This window comes from Tachypleus tridentatus, chromosome 10 (genome assembly GCF_004210375.1).
Source record: "Tachypleus tridentatus isolate NWPU-2018 chromosome 10, ASM421037v1, whole genome shotgun sequence".
In the NCBI taxonomy this organism is placed as follows: domain Eukaryota; kingdom Metazoa; phylum Arthropoda; class Merostomata; order Xiphosura; family Limulidae; genus Tachypleus; species Tachypleus tridentatus.
In genome coordinates, this window is record NC_134834.1 from 157,066,640 (window position 1) to 157,086,930 (window position 20,291).

The following is a 20,291-nucleotide window of genomic DNA, read 5'->3' on the forward strand; positions in this document are numbered from 1 at the left end:
TTAGTTATCACCATTAGATTCCATCTAAGAACATAGGGCCGCAATCGCTTGCGAATTCTTCAACAAGTATTTAAGTGAGTAGGTTGTTAGCCCACTGCACCTAATTTAGCAGTGTAAAACTTGAGGGAAGGCAGTTAGTCATCACCACCCACCGCCAACTCTTGGGCTACTTTTTTACCAACGAATAGGGGGATTGAACGTAACATTATAATGCCCCCACGGCTGGGAGGGCGAGCATGTTTGGCGCGACGCGGGCGCGAACCCGCGATTTACGAGTCGCACGCCTTACGCGTTTGGCCATGCCAGGCCCACTTCTCCCATAGCCCAAGAGTTGGCGGTGGGTGGTGATGACTAACTGCCTTCCCTCAAATTTTACACTGCTAAATTAGGTGCAGTGGGCTAACAACCTACTCACTTAGGTATTAATTAAGTATGTATTTTCTGGCTATCAACAGTCACATAGGAGTTTTTGCACTTGCTTTGTGGTTATTCTTAAAGTTCGGTTTCTCTTCGTCCTGAAAGACCAATATACCAGCGAGTTCAAATAATCAGTAATTCACTGTGAAAGATGCTCATAAAATTCGAAGAAATTTCAATGATCCAGAAACGGACACTTCAAGGCAAGGAATAAAAACTAATAGTCAATAACAGCTTCCAGGATTATAAAAGATGTGTTTTACAAGTTGATTTAGCGTAACGACAAACGCTTTAATAAAAGGTTCCACTTATGTAAATGTAATATGTCAAATTACATACAGGTGAGTTTTTAAAAATGAGCACATGCTCACACTCTCATCAAAACAGTTGAACTGAAAGAAGTTACGTGTAGCATTAGTTCATTCTTTAAAACAAAATATTTTTTTCAAGACGAAAATATTGAATAATGATAAGACATTTCTAAATTATTCGTATTTTAAAGAAATGAAACATTTTTTTTAAGGAATCATTCAATATATCCTTTATTTTTCGTCCTGGATTTAATTACATAATTATGCAATAAGCAAAATCTGTTGTTAAGCCCTCTATAGGATACAGAATTTTCATGCAATAAAGGACCCATAAAGCACATGAAGAATAATATCATTTACTAGCCTGCAGAGATAGCACCAATACAACGAACAGACTCATGTTGTTGTTGCTAAGATACAGTACGCGTTCAATAGTTGAACAAACCTTTAATTTGACACATCTCATTACTGAAATACACTGTTGGCATAGAAGACTAATTTGAAAACAAAACAAATCGCGAATTGACCAATGAACCAAATGTCCTACTTATAAACTGCAAATGTCAGAACATATGCCGTGTTTTATTAGATGAAAAAACATTTTTTTTTCCAATTTTAATTATATCTTTTTCTCATTTTTAAAACCTCAATTAAAAAATGAATTAAAGTGGAGTAACGCGTTATTGTTCTAATGTTGCAAAATGTGCTTTATTGGGCCGCGTATTGCAAAGTCAAGATTCGGGTCTATAATATACCGTTGCGTATTTTCTGCTAATGACGCGTTATAAATTAGCAGTCAGTTTTGCTCTTTGATTAAGAGTAGCAGTGTAGGTAGTGGGTGCTAATGACTGGTTACCCTCCCACTAGTCATTAGTGCTAATGAATAAAGTCGTCTCTAACCTACCACGGAGCTCTAAGCAGTTTAAATAGAATAAATTTAAATAAATATTCTTAAAATGTGCAACCAAATACAGTTAAGACAGAAAGTGTTCATACCCCTGCGTCCTGAGTGGTATTTTGCTCATAACATAAAAAGTATCACGAGTAGGCTAATAGAAGTAAAGTATATAATACATATTATATTAACATACGTCTACATAAATTTTTATGTAAATTGAAAATGCAAATACACTGTTTATGAACAAATAACCAAAAATAGGATGAGCAGAAAGTGTTCGTACAGTTCAGAACGTGTGAAAAACTGATATTCCCTTAAAAATTTTGTTTAGTTTGACGAATAAAAAATATTATACCATTCTAGAACTAGACACTTAGTTCATAATTATTGGAATTTAGCCAGCAAAAAACCGAATTATTGTAAAATACAAGTCTCGTGTGTCTCCGGTATTGCTGCACAACTTAATGTGCTGAAATCTACTGTTCAAAGCATAATTTCCAAGTTTAAGCTTACAGGATTAACCGCTGACCTCCCTCGTTCCAGACGTCCCACCAAAATTCCAGAGAGAACCAAGAGAAAGGTTCTCAGAGAAGTTAGTAGGAACCCTCATTTAACACGTAATAACATACAGAAACTGGTAAGAGAAACTGGGGTTGAAATAAGCACCTCTACAGTTACGAGCATGTTACGCTCTTCTGGGTTCAAGGCATACCGTCTTCGTCGAACTCCATATTTAAAGCCTGTTCATTTAGAAGCACGATTGAGGTATGCAAGAAAGTATGTAGATAAACCCTTTACCTGTTGGAAGAGTATTCTTTGGTTAGACGAGACTAAAATCGAGTTTTTCGGCCACAATGATGTTTGCTATATTTTCCGTAAGAAGGGGGAACGAAATCTTCCAAAGAACACCGTCCCTACAGTTAAACACGGGGGTGGCTCGATCATGCTAAGGGGTTTCTTCAGCTCTTCTGGTGTAGGCAGCCTTCACCGCGTCAACGGAAAATGAAAAAAGAAGACTACGTTGATATATTATATCAAGAATGATGCTCGGAACTTGCGGCTTGGGCGTCGTTGGATCTTCCAGCTCGACAATGACCCTAAGCACACATCGAAATATGCAGTGGAACCATATAAGCGTTCTCGAGTGGCCATCGCAGTCACCCGATCTCAACCCAATTGAAAACGTTTGACATGAGTTGAAGACCAGGATCCATCAGCGTCATCCGAAAAACTTGCAAGAGTTGGAGGCCTTTTGTCAAGAAGAATGGAAGAAAATACCAGTTCGGTACTGTCAAACAATCATGGAAGGCTATGAGGAGAGATTGCGCCAAGTAATTTACCTAAAAGGCAACACAACTGACCATTAAAGTAGACACACGAACACTTTCTGCCCCTCCTATGTTTGGTTATTTGTGTATAAACAGTTTATTTGTCGTTCAATTTACACAAAGAATTATGTAGATGTGTGTTAGTATAATATTTATAATATACTCTACTTTAATTATCCTAATCGTGATACTTTTTAAGTTATGAAGAAAAACTACTCACGACGCAGGGGTACGAACACTTTCTGTCGAATCTGTATGTCGTTTCAATGCACGCATTTCTTGATTTAGAAACAATCAGTACATGGTTACGCAAGATAGCCAGTTTATTTATTTCGGAAATCTCCAGAGATCAGTGTAAATGACAGGTTTTCTTGAAATGTTTTATTTTAAAACTAAACAGAAGATATCTATGTCCTATTTTATTTGAGTCCTCAAATTTTAGGCCCCGAAAAGTCGCACTGATCATTGATCGTACATACAACCTACGACGATTAAGATTAGTACACATTTTATGGCTTTTATTAATATTTTCACATTAACAAGTGCACATTCTTTACTATGTGTCTTTTTACAGTTGATTTTTACTACCGTTTTGTCAACTTTCTTTCTTTTTCTTTTTTATATCAGCAGTCAATTTCTTAACATGTGTTCAAAAGTCAATATTGAAAATTAAATATTCCATATTTGGTTCAGCGGTAAGTCTGAAAAGTTTATAACGCTGAAAATCATGTTTCGATATACGCGATGACTAGCGAACAGAAAAAAAAAAAAAAACCTGCTGAAAAAGTTTGCACTCAACTGTAAACAATCAAACAAACTCCAACGTTCGTCGGTAGGATAGCGCTAGGCCCGACATGGCCAAGCGCGTTCAGGCGTGCGACTCGTAATCCGAGGGTCGCGGGTTCGCATCCCCGTCGCGCCAAACATGCTCGCCCTTTCAGCTGTGGGGGCGTTATAATGTGACGGTCAATCGTACTATTCGTTGGTAAAAGAGTAGTCCAAGAGTTGGCGGTGGGTGGTGATGACTAGCTGCCTTCCCTCTAGTCTTACACTGCTAAATTAGGGACGGCTGGCACAGATAGCTCTCGAGTAGCTTTGCGCGAAATTCAAAAACAAATTTACACCCGAGAATCTTCTATCAATTCATATACTCTAAATTTATAAATTTATCCCTATTCACTTCAATATTAAACATGAAACGAAAATAACGACTCGCACTAGTACAGTAGCGTGACATAAAGGACACTTGACGTTGTAATTTGTACTGTCGTGATGTCAGTAAAACGGACATATGTCGTGAATCACGTGAAGAATTATTCACTCTGCAGGTTACAACACAACATGGCATATGAACTTCAAATGCAAGAAATAAAAACATTTATTACTCTTAATATTGGTTTTATTTATTCTTTAATAGAAAACGTTTGGTGAACCTGCAGAAATATCTCTAAAACTATGCATTCTATATTTAAATTATGTGATAAGAGACAACTGACAATATTATAGTATCACCTACATTACATGACCAAAAGTATGTCGACACCCAACCATCACACCCATATGTGCTTGTTGACCAACTCATTCAAAAACCATGGACATTAATATGGAGTCGGTCTCCCCTTTGCTGCTATAACACTCTCCACTCCTCTGGGAACGCTTTCACTAGATTTTGGAAAATGGTTGCGGAGATTTGCTCATATTCAGTCACAAGAGCATTAGTGATGTCGGGCTCGCAGTCGACGTTCCAATTCATCTCAAAGGTGTTTTATGGGGTTGAGGTCAGAGCTCTGTGCAGACCAGTCAAGTTCTTCCACACCAATTTCAGCAAACCATATCTTTATATACTTCACTTTGTGCATGGGGGCATTGTCATGCTGAAACAGAAACGGCCCTTCTCCAAACTGTTGCCACAATGTTGGAAGCACATAATTCTATAATGTTATTGTATGCTGTAGCATTAATATTTCCCTTCACTGGAACTAAAGAGCATAGCTCAAACCTTGAAAAACAGCCCTGGACCACTATTACTCCTCCACAAAACGTTACAGTGGGCATTATGCATTCAGACAGATAGCGTTATTCGCCAAACAGAGATTTGTCCGTTAGACTGCTAGATGATGAAGTATGATTCATCACTTCACAGAACACGTTTCCACTACTTCAGATTCCAATGACGGTTTGCTTTACACCAGTCCAGTCAATGCTTGGCATTAAGCATGGAAATCTTAGGCTTGTGTGTGGCTGCTCAGCCATGAAAATCCATTTCACGAAGCTCCCGACGAACATTTCTTGTGCTTACGTTGCTTCCAGATGCAGTTTAGAACTCGTCAGTGAGTGTTGCAACTGTGAACAGACAATTTTTATGCCCTACGCGCTTCAGTATTCCCGTTCTGTGATATGGTTTGCCAAGGTTGGTGTTAAATAACTTGACTGGCCTGCACAGATCCCTGACCTTAACCCCATAAAACACCTTTGGGATGAATTGGAACGCCGACTGCGAGGCAGACCTTCTCGCCCGACATCACTAATGCTCCTGTGGCTGAATATTAGCGAATCCCCGCAGCCATGTTCCAAAACCTAGTGAAAAGCCTTCACAAATGCACCGAGTGTTGCCTCCTTTTCCTTTTTCAAATGCCAACAATTGGGAACATGATCAGGTTTTTTACAAAAGTGGAAGACAGGCTTTAATGATTTTGATGAAGTTTTATCCCGAATATATGAAGATTTCGAACTAGAGATGATGATTTTTTAGAAGAATCCTCAGTTTAATGGATTGAACAGTTACAGGTTCTTGTTGAGATGGCAGGAATGTCTTTAATGAAAAGTAGTTTTCTGTATTGGAGTGTAATAATGGGAAAGAACTGCTTCCTGTACTGTTTCAACTTTATCATCTAAGTTAGTTTTGATGTTGTCACATTTAAATTCCTTAATTAGACATTACTATCTTGGTTTGTCTAAACTATTGCCAATATGCATTGAATTACGCCATCAATCAAAATAAACCTTTTTTATGGGCATATTTCACATACATTTGACTATCTTGCATGCAGTAACATCAAAACGTTTGGCAATAAGCCTCCAGTTCTAGCTTGCATATTTTAAGAATGGCTACTTTAACCTTACCATAAGGCATACAATCTTCTAGAGAGAGAGAGCACCATTTTTTTCTTGGTCCTACCAGTTAAAACACTTTGCAACAATAACGGCCATTTTATTTTAGGTGGGCTATTTCATGGTGTGAGCAATCTTCTCAAAATCATGGAAATATATATCAACTTCATTTTCATTAAATAGTGGTACTTTAACAAATTAACTGAATTCAAAGTTGTTGTTTTGCTTTGGTCAATTGGAGTTGAGTCTACTTTTCCTTCCTTTTAGTCTAATTTCTTTCCTGGCTTTGATACAGACTTGACACTTTCTCTTTCAACAACGATACTGGCTTGTTCTTTCTCAGCTTTGATACGGGCTTGTTCAAGCTCAATTGGTTTGAATTTTAGGTAGATTTCTAACTTATATTTATCACTTAAACCATATTGGCAAATGGAGGCACTAGAGTAGCCCCTCAATGTTTCCTCAGACAACAAATCATCATTAACTAGTATTTCAATAATAGGTTTTTTTTTTTTTATTTTTTCTCATTAATTTCTTAATCTCTAATTCTAAAACTTTGTCAATGTTTTGTAAGACTCAATGCAAGTAATGACAACACCAACAAACCCACACACAAAAACGGAATGTATGTTGGGTTAAAAGTTTTAAATTTGGGACTTGCATAAATTCTATTTGAGGCAATGCTTCATACGACTAGCTTCTGCTACTGCAACTTTAGGAACTGGTAGTGCACATCAGTGACTAAGTTTTTGAGAGTAGGTTATACATATTGTATAACCAAACAAATAGTATATTTTTCACTAATTCTATATTTGCATTGAGAGATAGAGATTATTTGTTTTTCAGTTTCATTTGTAAACATGATTCATAAAATCAAATCAAAACTTTTAATACTCTGCAATGTTGGAAAGAATACTAGTGATTCACGTTACAGTTGTTTAATTGGCAGATCACGCATCACGTCAGCTGCAGTCAAGCTCCATCCATCTCCCCTCCCCAAAGCATTAGAAGAATCTTTCAGTTAAAATTTAAGTTTGTCCAGTAGAAAAAATAATTTTCATAAAAAAAGGAAATTAAGAGGACTGTGGGAAAAATAATGTGAAGTTATTTATATCTTTATAACGACTTTTAGGACTGTTGCTTTCCAACAGTTTGTCAGCTTTCGACACAAACTGTTAAGCAAACAACAACACAAATTTGACATTTTAAAAAAAGGCAAAGTATTATTCACATATTACTCCATCTGTGGAATGGTGGAAAGACAGGTTCTAGAATTTGAACATAGGATTCTAAATTGTTAACTAGTAATCTGATCTATGACTGGATTGTTAATTAGCAATTTAGCTAGTGAGTAAATTGAGTTGTAATCCAGAACCCTACTGTCATTAAGTTAGAAGTTAAATGACCTTGTTTCAAATAAAACTATAGGGAAAACACATGAAACAAACATTAAAAAAACACTTCAGAAATGTCATACAAATTACTTGATTTCAAGCAATAGGTACTTTTGATAACTGTTTATACTAAACCCAAGTTCAGTCTGGTATCAGAACACAATTTCTGTGGGAGAAAATTTGATGTCAAAACATGTTTTGAAAAATTCAGTTACCAACAAAACTTATATTACTACAATGTTTAGTTATCATAAGAAAGAAGTGACTCATTTTGATGAAAGAGAAATGCAGAAACTTGTGGGCTTCGTCTACTGTTACCCATGAAGATGTATGAAGATGAAAAATATGCAGAAGCCCTCACAAAACGTCATGGCATTTGGTGATCTTGAAAAAAAGAAACTACTTACTGATTACTTACACAATGTTTTTCATAAAATATTTAGCAATATCATATATTACCAAGGTAATTGATGAAGTTTTTCTAATTGTTCTGCCCACCACAATTATTGAAACCTAGTTTCTAGTGTTGTAAGTCTGCAGACATATTGCTGTTCCACTGCTATAATTCTTATTAAATGTTATCCAAAACACTTTTAATTTTATAAAATCAGTTTGTTTTTGTTTTTTAGTAATTGGATAAAGATATACCATAAAAAATTCCTTACTAGCATTGTAAATGTTTATCAGATTTATTGTAAAAATAACTTAGAGCAATCTTAAGAGAACATTAACAAGTTTGAAGATGTAAAATAATTGTAGAAACTGAGTAAGGAACAGGTTTTTTTTGTGTCATGAAGAACAGTTATACAATGTGCTATCTTTGCAAATTTTAGTGTTATAAGCCTACAGATACACCACTGAGCCACTGAGGGGGATGGCATAAAAAACAGGATGCTATTAAATTAACTCGACTTAAACGAGTTTTTAATAAGGTTGAAATATTTATAACATTAAAGATATTGATGTATGACTAGCGTAAATTGCTATTGGATAAACTGTTTGGCTCATTAATGAATTGCTTTCATGAGTCACAATACTATTTGAATAACATGAAGAAACATAATTTAAGCTAATAATGAGAAATGATAATGGCAATGTTTTTATTAACTGGATTGTTGGAATAATTGAAAACATTAATAAGCAAAAACCCAATTTTGATGAGCTGATTATTTTCAATAAATTAATTGGTTTAAATCATAATTTTATTTTATATGACACTTATCAATGTAACTGATGATCATGGAAGTTAATTATATCAATTAATTACTAATCTCTAATGCTTTGTGATTCTACTCTTGTACAACAAAATATATCAATACATTGTACCAAACTTTGAGAATACATTTTATCAACAGTATTTATTCACTGAAATAAAAGGATATGAAGTTACAGTATTCTTAAAAAGAAATAAATTTCACTATACAACAAATACGTACATCTTTAGCTGATATGGTATATTTTTTAATGCAAATAAGTCTAATGTTACAGAGAACAGTTACTGACATTTCTTGTTCATTTCATTTGTATGTCACTATTTAAACAGTAATCCCAGGCATATATGCAAGAGCAAATGCAATTTAATCCTATAAGCTGTAAGTCTGTGGTTTCTTGGTTCACTAACTGCTTACTGAATGTTCTCTGTTTAAAATTAAGTGTCAATTTTAGTAATATGGTCTTATTATTTTTAAGATATGTAGAACATGTTGAAGGGAAAGTATATAAATATACTTTAGCAATCTTATTTTCATAAAAAATCATAAAATGTCTAAAAACGTTTTCACAACAAAATATATTACTTTTTTCTTTAATCCACATACTTACAGTGAAGTATAATAAACATATAAAAATAAACTTAAAATTATACAAAACAACAAATTAATACCTGTCCCATTAGTACAAATGAAAAAATAAACTAAAACTCAACGTTTGTATATGTGTAAAATCAACGTACATTAGAGTACAATAAATCCAGAAATATAAAGTTGTACCTTCAGTGTGCAGAGAAACAGAATCTCAGTACTCTTACAGTCAGAAAGCTACATGTACAAGAACTCAATTATTTGGTTCCACCAAATAAAATATTTGTATCCATATTTTTCTCTCTCAAAAGATTTAAATAACTGTATACAGCATATTATTATCTCAATACCAGTCTCATTTGTCCATGATATGAAAAAAGGCCAGATTAGTTAAGTCAAATTTCTTGTCACTAAAATACCCAGGTAATAAAACCTCAAGTTTTTAACACAAATTTTATGAAGTTCAAACAAAATAGAAACTTAGGTACAGCTATCTTGCATTGTATATAGGTAAAGGGTGAGCTTCACTGTTGATTACATATTTATCCAAAGAAAGCTCTTGTTGGTCACTAAATAAAAGGTAGAAATATTTCAAAGTCTCTCCTAGGAAATAGCTTTCCATCAGGTCACGAGGATCAACAAACAGAGGATGGCGCACATCATTAATTGTGGTGTAACCTCCCGTTTTAACTTTGGTGTATCGTTCAAAACCTTGAAAAATATTCCACCCCCAAGAACGATAAGTTTCATTATGAGTAAAATAATACATATACCATAGGCTTTCAACAGTTTCAGGACGTAAGAGGTTATGGGCATCATTACTCTGAAAGACAGAAAATAATGAAGCAACAAATAGTTTTATGTATCCTTAAAGTTATATGTATGATTCTTTATTTAATGTTACTTTCATTGACAGTATTAGTTAAAATATTTATATATACTTTTTTTATTATGAAAATAATTTTAAACCATGAACTGCTTGTAGTAATTTGGAACTAACCTAAATCTTTTAAGTTGACTAAACCTCTTAGATATTATTAGGATTACTACCAAAAATATTGACAACAGCAAAGGTACCCCCAACTGATAGATCACTGCATTGTAATCATTATGGGTCGTTGTTTTAAGACACTATATTCCTAGCTAGATAAAGAGTATTACTCTAGTCTTATTATTTACCTATGTAGGTAGCTTCTTGTGATGAAAAGTTACTGATAAGTAAAGAACAAAACAAAAATACTGTAATCTATTTTTAACATGGGTGATAAATACATTAACATTTTAAGAATGACTGTATTACTATCTGAATACCAGTTTCATCTGATCATGAGTAAATGATCAGAAGAGAAAAAAAAACATCTGTTGATTAATCCACAGATTCAGTAGCAGCAACTATTCAGTGTCCCAGCACAAGTATGTACACTATGTTTGTCCACTGGTTTGAATAAAGATGGTTTTCATGTTGTATAATGCATTGTATCCACTCTATTTTTTTCTTGAACTAAATTAGTTTAATCAGATTGAGACTTTACTTTGTAAGTTATCCTGCTGATTCTACCATTATAAAGTTAATATTCTTCATGTTGAAATATTTCATTCTTCAAGCATTGCTAAAAATATATAAACCAAGAAGTCATTTGAAATAAAAAAGTAAAAAACGTATCATTTAGGGTAGGGCAAACAACTGTAGCCTTCTTGACCATTTCCAGTTGAGAGAGGCGTGATGACTCTAAGACTCACCTTGATGATGATATCCGACGATTTTTCATTTTTCAAGTTGAAGTGGGCAATCTCAGGACTCAGAAAAGTTGCAGTAATGGCATACATTTGGTAGCACGTGTTTATTAGCTGCTCTGCAAGACTAAGGTGGGAAATAGGCATTCCATAATGATAACCAAGAATGAGGGTCCCAGGGAGGAAGCAAACCAGATGGTCCTAGTTTGCATAGAAAACAAAAACGTAACTTAAATATTCTCAGAAAGAGTAGAGATTATTTAATGCAATGTTTTAAGGGCATGAGAAACAAAATGTACATACATTAGGTGATTTTAAGAAGTACAGACAAAATATACATTAATTACATGGGCCACAATAATATGTCAAACAAAAATTCATGGGGTTTTGATGATCATACAATGCACAAAGAAAACAGAATATAGAACATAAAAACATATGAAGTGAAGATGCCAATGAGATGAAGAGAGAAGACTGAAAAAATACATGGCATAGGGAACAAAATAATATATGAAATACATATAACTATAATGTGAACAGACTTTGGATTAGACTAATCTATCCTAGATATGTGGAGCAACAATATATGTAGGCTATTTAGTAGTAGAAAAATATAAATGCAGAAAATTACATTTAAAAAACACAGAATAAAAGTTGTGTAGATATAATAAACAGTTGTTGGATAAACAGAGGTTAGGCAAAGTGAATTAGGTGGCAATTAGGTAGCAAGTAATACAAATACATATAGGTTATATTAGCTTTGGAGAAAGAGAATAAAACTATTGTTTCTGTACATAGTTTTTTATAAATTCATATCTTGTGAAGGATATATTTAGTAGTACACAGTTTTAAGAAATTCAGAGAAATGAACCAATGTTCAGTTACACAAATAAGATGTACATAAACATATTATTGGTCTATCAACATGAAACAAAAACATCATCCAATTGGAGAAAACTACATTAATGATATATTCCTGTTGACTTTTACACATTGATACACACTATTCACATTTCTGATGTTCATCATGTTAAAACTAACTTAGGATATTTTACATTAATTTAATTTCTAATTGTAAAGGTTTTATTGGTATAATATTCTAAGAATGATTCAGACACATACTGGGGCAGAAAAGAAAACTTCACATATAAACATAATAGAAATAACTGTTTATGCAAAAAATAGCATGTCAAACTCACCTAAAGGCCAGAAAGAAAAATTATAGACTATATAGAGATGTACAAACATGAAATCAAGAACTAAACACAGTTGGTATCAATTAACAAATTAAAACAAATTAGCACAAAAATAGCCTATAATGTTTATTACATATTTTTATGAAGAGAAAAAGATCTCTTCAACTTGCCATTTTTGGACTATACTTTTTTCCATTTAATAGTTCACCTACAAAAACCAATTGATTTGGTTTACTTTTATGAACAAGGTTTTTCATGACACCTTCAATTGCTTCCATGTAGTCTTCTTTTAACCTGTGTAGATAAACATACAGTTTCATTCTACATCAGACTGATCCATTCTGTTGACTGTTTTGGAAATTATATAACTATAACAAGAACAGTACAATATATCTTTAGTTAAATAACAGTAACTAGTCACTACAACAATTTTGACTGAATGTTTCTTTTGTTTTTCTAATTGTACTGTAAATATATATATTTCTTATTATTACTCAAATTAAAATAAAGTAAAATTACTGTTGATTATGAAAGTAAATTTCCATGAGTAAGTAACATAGCATTCTTTTAAAGTTTATCATAAATACAAGAATAAAATAAAAATTAGAACATTTCCTGTTTTAAATTAGGCAACATTTACTCAATCTTTTCAAAACTAAAATATAATTATTATTTCTTTGTCTAAACACCACTCAGTCTTAGATAGATTATTAACAAACTAAAAACTTTGCAATACATATAAACAAATTGCATGACTTGCATACTGTACATTATTTCTGTGAATATATAGGATACTGATATTAGTAAACAACTCTATGTGAACAAAAATGTAATTTCATCAAAAGATATTTTACAAAAAGAAATAAAAAATTCAGATAAACACTTCAATTTCTTCATAAATTAGATCATAATAATAATATGCATACTATCAGTCTTAGATACTCCTTAAAATTAATCATAATTAAATTGTTACATTTTAAGACTTTTTATTGTGTATCAGATATTAGTATACTGGAAAATTGAATGAAAATAACATCTGTGATTATATAACTGACACTTGCATGACTGAATGAAAATATAGATAACATTTTCTTAATGTAATTTTTAATTCAATGCTGCAAACATTCCACTTTAAGTAGAGTGAAAGAAAATAATTTTGTGTAACTATTTAATGAGTTCATATATTTACACAGAGGCTGCAGATACTAAATTTAAAATGTTTTTACAGATGTTTCATATTTTATGACGTTTTTGCCCTTTGGTTAATTACAATATGAGTGAAAAAGACACAGGCATTTAAAAAAGAAACAACACATTTCTTATAATTTTGCCAATGAATGGATTTTATTCTAGATTTCCAAACAGGCATGCTATGAATCACCAATACTACAGGTGAAAGGCTATTTTCTGTGTTAAAAAATGGATGAAGAACTATGTATGGAACACAATATCCTAGGATAATTATCTTTTCTTTCACTTCTGAACAGCACAGATAGCTAAGCTGCTTTGTGCCATGAAACACCAAACCAACCAACCACTTCTGAACATAGAAAATGAGGAATTGCAGCATAAGAATTACAAATTAATTATTGGCCAGCTTGCAGTTAAGTCTGGAAAACTTTGATATGAGATAGATATTTATTCTTTATTTGTTTGTGTTTATATTAAATATATATCAAACACAATATTAGTTGCTAATTCATATATTATGAGTTTTCTAATTGGTTATGTTAAGAATAATGCTAGTAACTGAATAATATTACCTGTGATGAAAGAAACTTCTAATCAGGTAAACCCCATTACATTTTGTTGCAAATCAAAGTATTTCAAATGTAATAAAATATGGTGTATAATTCTGATATGTCAACATTTGCAAGAGTTACAATTTCCCTATGCTATAAATGTTTTTCCAATGGACACTTCCTTCTCACATAAATGACTATTTTTGTTCAGTACTACATTCTATAGGCAAAACATTTTTTTGCATGCAACAAGCCTTGAACTCCAAAGTATCCTAGATTCAACATAATCTGAATGTGCCTGGCATATAAATGATCATGCAACAACCCTCTACCAATAAGAGTTAAACACACCCTCCTGACACACATGACTCATCTATTTAGTTTTTCCAAATTATTATTTTGAGTTTTGGCAGCAAATAGAAGCACCAGTTTTCAATGGGGAGTGTGAAAGAAAGTGACAACTTGTCAGAGATATAGTTACACTATAGGAAAATTATAACTCCTGAAATGCTACATTATCTCTTCTCACACAAAAAAGCTGGAATCCTACACTTAATAGTGAAGAAACCAGTGCAAGAGAAAGAGAGAAGCATTAGAAAGCACCTGAAAAGAGATCTTCACATTAGACAATCATATGTACGAGACCTCACCACTTCTGTACCAGATATACTCTTCACCCAGTGTGGAAATAGGTGACACATATGCTGGCATAAAAATGGGAGAACCACATCCAAAAAAAAAAGATCAACTGGTGAATAGGGATCTGAACCACATAATATCTGAATCCCAATCACATGGATAACATGATTATGTGTTAGATTAAAAAAGATGTGTTCCTAGGTATAAAGTGGTTAGGGCACGACGGACCATACACGACAAGTCAGTTGCATTGAAAACCCAGCCACCAGGAACCGACATCTGTGTGAGCATAGAAAAAAGGATCATACCATCTTCGTCTCAAGGTCAGTAGACTGGAGTGAAATATTAAGCCCACTGATCTGTGAACAGGACACATGATAAACTGTTTGACAGATCCAGGACCCTCACATTCATACAACTGGTATAATAAACATTCCCATTCAAAACCAATTTGACAAAAAACCACCTCAGTGCAAAAACATCCTTGTTACACGAAAATTGAGAGATGGTATAAGAGGAAAAAACAGCATTAATTTTCAAGTACCACCACTATGACCCACAACATGGGTAAAGTAGAAAAAAAAGGTTAGGGACAGAGATAGCTGGAAATTCAAAACCCAAATACTGGGAATTGACATCCATGTGGGGGTAGGATGAGAGATTCCAAATGAAGGAGTGAACTGCAATTTTGATGGCTCACTCCAAAGCTACATCCCCTCAGATAAGCCCGTACAAAGATGGAACACCAGATTGGTGAACATCTCATCAGCTACACCAGCAGAACATCATTACTCTACTGTCAACTGAGCAATTTCATCATTGTTTGTATTATATATCACTATAATATTCAGAAGGGTGACTCCATGGTCCACCACCCTAGTGATTTGGAACTGAAAATTAGTCTCCCATATTCTAGTGGAAAAAAGAAGGAGGGAGAAAATACAGTGGAGAGTTCAGAGGAAAGTCAACAATGGAGAAAATGTAATAAATAACCATGAGAACCCTATTTCAGAAAGCATACCAGACTCAATTCATTCAGTTGAATGAATGGCAGGGATGGGCAGCTAACCTTTCTGGTTTACCTAGGAAGTCCATGGGTGTTTACAATCCAGAATGGGCATATTAACGAAAGAAATCTATATAACGAGGGTAAGCCTATAAGCACTCTTGTGAACACCCCATCTCAACAATGAATGTTGAGTGGCCACAGCAATTATAAATATGAAGTCAACATGGCCTGATAATGCATATTTGATTACCTGAAGAATATCTGACCAGGCATTACTCACCACAGAGTGGAATCTGTACAGGAATAAAGGAAAGGTAAATACACCTGAAAAGTAAGAGACTTACAAAAGATAAGTTATTGACTCACAGTCTCACCAAAGTCTAAATAATGGTCACAGGAAGAAGATAACCTGGTGATGAAGAAATAGTGATCCAATGAAGATTGTGAGAGATGAACTTACTTGATGTGGTCCATATGCCTGACTGAAGAATTTTCTCCAAGGGACAACAGAGATGAAATGCCAGCAAAAAGTCAAGGTGTCTAATCTGATGAGAAGGCCTCTGGGACAAATTAAAAGAAGAAGAGAAGGAACTATAAGCCAATCAAATTAAAAGCCAAATTAGAAAGGAACACAACAAAAAGTGTGGGATAAAACAGCCTCATAAGAAGACTGAAGAGATCCACAAACAAACTGCCAAGTGAGAAAATCATGAAGAAGAGGTACAGTGGGTCAAGTAAGCAAAAATCCCAAACCCAAAAATCACTGGCAGGAAACACTCTACCTACACTAATAAACACCTATGTAGAAGGGCAAATAGAACATACAAAAACTAAGTGACTCACTAGGATAATTTAGATCATCTTGCTAGGGAACTAATATAAAACAGGCATGAAAACAGAGAATATGAAAAGGATCTGCAACAAGATTACAAGCACCCAGCATATGGAACACAAGGAGATAAATACTAAGTGTGAGGATAAAAAAAAAAGGAGATCCAAAGTTTGACCATAAATGGAAAGAGAAAGGTATCACCTTGGTGGGTAATAAAAGTAACCACTGCCAAAATGTCAGAATGAATCATAACCAGATGATTTCTGGCAAGAAGAAGAAAATGATATAAAGCATTAGGTATGGCCAGAAGCTTCAGGACATCATTATGATAGGATCAATCAAATGAAAGTAACAGATCTGAAACTTCCTGCTGTTCAAGCCATATCCCCTAGCCCTGAAGGGAAACTTCTATTAAGATATTCAAATCTGGATGCAGGGAGGAAAGCTGAACACTGACTAATGTGTCAGCCCTTTGCAATCACCTTTGAATAATATTGACAGGAGGAGGAAGGAAAATGGGAGTCTCCAATGGATCCCAAGCAAGGTTTCACTGATCATGTAGGACCAAGTGAAGAAACTCCATATGTGTTTGTCCCATAAGGATAAAGGCTTCCATAGAAAACCACATCCCTAAAAGTGAAAGAATCTAGTGAGCAGTAAGGATGTGGAGAATTGAAATTCCATGGAATGCAGTTGAAGAAAAGAATGTCAAGCTTGAGTGAGATGAGTGTTAATAAAAACACCCAAGTGGACCAGTTATTAACTAGGTACAAGGAATGACTTCTCCAACTTGATTAACCAAGCCACACAAGCTATGTTCAGGAGCAGCAGATGTGTGTGATGGATTGACTAACATAAGCCAGTCATCCATATAATGATGTAAGTGCAACCTCCGAGTATGTACATGATGCACAAAAACATTAACCACTTATCAAAAGACTTAAAGGACCAAAACAAGCACAAAGGACAAGGTCCACAAGTGATAAACTACTCCACGATGAACATCTCAACAGATGAGATATTAAAAATATGCAGATAAGCATTCACAATATTGACTTTGATCATCTACAAACCTGGAAAGAGAGAGAGAGAGAAAAAAAAAACTCTTTGAGAGTGAGAAAATACTCCATGATTAATTGGGGGAGAACCAAAAAGTGATGGTAGCAGGACAAATCAATCACAGGTTGCCATTTTCCAATTTTCTTGGGTATAACAAAGAGCATGGAATATAAACCTAGGAAAGGATGAATTACAGGTCTTATGGTTTTTTGGGAAAGATTTGGTGTTGTTTCCAAAAAACATTTACTGGTATTACAATGCTGAGGCAACAAAAAGGATATGAATACTTACTGTAGAAAATGAAGGAGGGAAAGGAAGTGGAGGCAAAATGCTGTCAAATTCCTCATTGGCCTGAACATGATTAGAAGAAATATGGACAACATCATGAAAAGCATTTTAACTTCCATAATGATCAATCTCACGGTGAAAGAGAGTTGATAGTTTCATAGCTGAGTTACTCACACCTGCAGTTTGTGTAAATGTGCTGGTCGATGGTATTTCTGAAGTGGTAACTTGGACTTCAGAATTTATTGTAAAAGATGAATGATTAGAGACAACAGCAATAGAATAAAGAATTGAAACTGGAAAAAATAAGTTATTCTTAAGTTCAGAAACTGTTTTGAAATTTAGAAAAACAATTCATCTTTGGAATGAATGGCAAAAAGAGGACAGTGTTTAATGAGAAAAAAAACATGATCTAAAAACACAATAAAGAATGACTTGACAAGAGCACCGTCAAATGAGAAGTGATAGTTTGGCAGAATCAAACAGGAGTCATATACATCAGGGGTGTGTGTTACACTCCTACTGATAGTTGTTGTTGTTGCATTAGACTTACGTAAAGACACAGTTGAATCCATGCTCGAGACTGAATGAGAATAGCTATTTATGTGAACAAAGGTAACGTACTATATTGAAAAAAGAATTATGTTAAGGTTTCATAATAATGAAACCAGCTAATATCTTTTTCAGAAACTGTAGATTTAGACATTTTGGAAATAAAATCAGAATAGAAAACAAATTACTTTTACTCTCCAGATAAGAATAAAAAACACAAAGGATAAAACTGTTGTAGACCTAAGAAAAAGGTTTTTAGAGAAATGAAGATGAAATGTAGTGGTAGCAAAGGATTCAAATACATCATTTTCATGAGTTTTGGAGAAAAAAAAGAATAAAACTATTTTTGTTTCTGAACATAAAGCATGAATTATAGAATAAAATGACGTTTTTTTTTAATTATACTTCTAACACCTTTACCTACCATGTTATGTTTCTTCCTGTTTGAATCCACTGTTTCAAAAGGTATTCATAATAAGTATCTGCTCGAGCTCCAAGTGTGATAGTGGCTCGAGTACGAAACTCACCCGTATTAGTATTAATAAACATTGGCACAAGTCCATCCTTTTTGGGCAAAGTATGCAAGTGTTTGGAAACGTGAAAAGCTGCTTCCTGATAAAGAACTTTACAATATAAATTTGATTTTCTCTAAACTTGCTTATTTACAATATGATGTATTTATAAAATCAGTAATTGAAATTTTGGCTGTAATGTTATTTTTTATTTACTGGCCATAAATAAAACTTTTCTTCTATTTAAATCACTTCCAACCCAATTCTTGAGATTACAAACAAAAATAATACAAAGTAGTTACAGTATTAGGTTATAATCACAAATAAAATCTAGGTTTTGTTCAGTTTAATAAAATTTAAGTACATTTTAACCTTTGCAGAAAATCAACATTTTTTAAACTTTCAAAATATTCTTAAACAAGAAATATATTATCTACTTTGTAAACATTAACACTGACAAACAAGGGTAATTTTATAGTAAAAATGAAAAATTAGTAAATAATAAATCTTGTGATAAAAAGATATCACTAAACCCCTAACCTCATATTCAGGTCTGCCAGTTACGCGACTAAGATCTCGAAACTCCAGTTGAACAGTGGACACTTCAGACACAGAGCTGTCAGTACTCCATGAAGGAGGGTGAACAATGCCAGACTGTAGATTAACATCAGAGTAAGGAACACCAGATCGAGTCTTAAAGCATGGCATCAGACGGTTCCCAATGTCAATCTTTTACATGATTGTATAAATTTAAACCATAAGTACATAATCTATAAAACAAAAATTGGTATGCAGATGCTTATAGATTTAATAAACATTAAACAGCAATCAGAGTACTGGATAATAGTAAAACAAATGTATATTATAAAGTCCACTCTTCACTTAGCAACAACTGAATAAAATACTTTCAATTAATCCAATGTTATATAGTGAAATAAACAGTAGGACTAATATAATGTGAAATTATCAGGAAAATACCATGAAATCAACATAAGGATTAATATAGAATTAACAGTAGGAATGATATGGAACAGCAGCAGGAATAAAGTGGAATAAACAGTTGAAATGAAGTGGAATTGACAAAATAAATAAGATGAAATAAACAGTTGAAATAACATAGAAAAAACAGTAACTTTTTTGGGTAATAATCGTATCTACACAAATGATTTTGAAATTCTAAAGTCTGTAAAAATATAAAAATTAGTTACTGTTATTTCTTTTTGTAGAAAACAACATTTAAAACTAACATAACATAATCATGAGTAAAGACCCAAGAAAGTTACTAAAGACTTTTTTTTATTCCAATCTTTTACTGCTACATCACACTTGTTCTTACTAGTGAAATGTGAAAAGAAAACAGCTATAAAAAACAAGACTAATTGACCAAACAAATCTCAGTATTTTAATCAATTTTTATTCATATTAAAGCACACTGCTTCAAGTAATCAGACCAGCAATTTACTGTATCTGAAA

General features: G+C 33.4%; 1 protein-coding gene across 11 annotated transcripts in view; it reads right to left on the reverse strand.

Annotated features, from left to right (window-relative positions):
* Window positions 1-8,800: 8,800 nt before the first annotated feature.
* The window catches only part of LOC143230727 (endoplasmic reticulum mannosyl-oligosaccharide 1,2-alpha-mannosidase-like), a 31,458-nt gene continuing 19,967 nt past the window's right edge, over window positions 8,801-20,291 (reverse strand). For all 11 annotated transcript variants that reach the window (XM_076464786.1, XM_076464779.1, XM_076464783.1 and 8 more), the window contains exons 7-11: window positions 19,359-19,547; window positions 18,731-18,918; window positions 12,359-12,482; window positions 10,999-11,193; window positions 8,801-10,081 (exon numbers count right to left, since the gene is read on the reverse strand). In XM_076464786.1, the coding sequence (XP_076320901.1) occupies window positions 9,749-10,081; window positions 10,999-11,193; window positions 12,359-12,482; window positions 18,731-18,918; window positions 19,359-19,547 (1,029 nt within the window). In that variant the 3' untranslated portion in view covers window positions 8,801-9,748. The remainder of the gene's footprint in view (window positions 10,082-10,998; window positions 11,194-12,358; window positions 12,483-18,730; window positions 18,919-19,358; window positions 19,548-20,291) is intronic.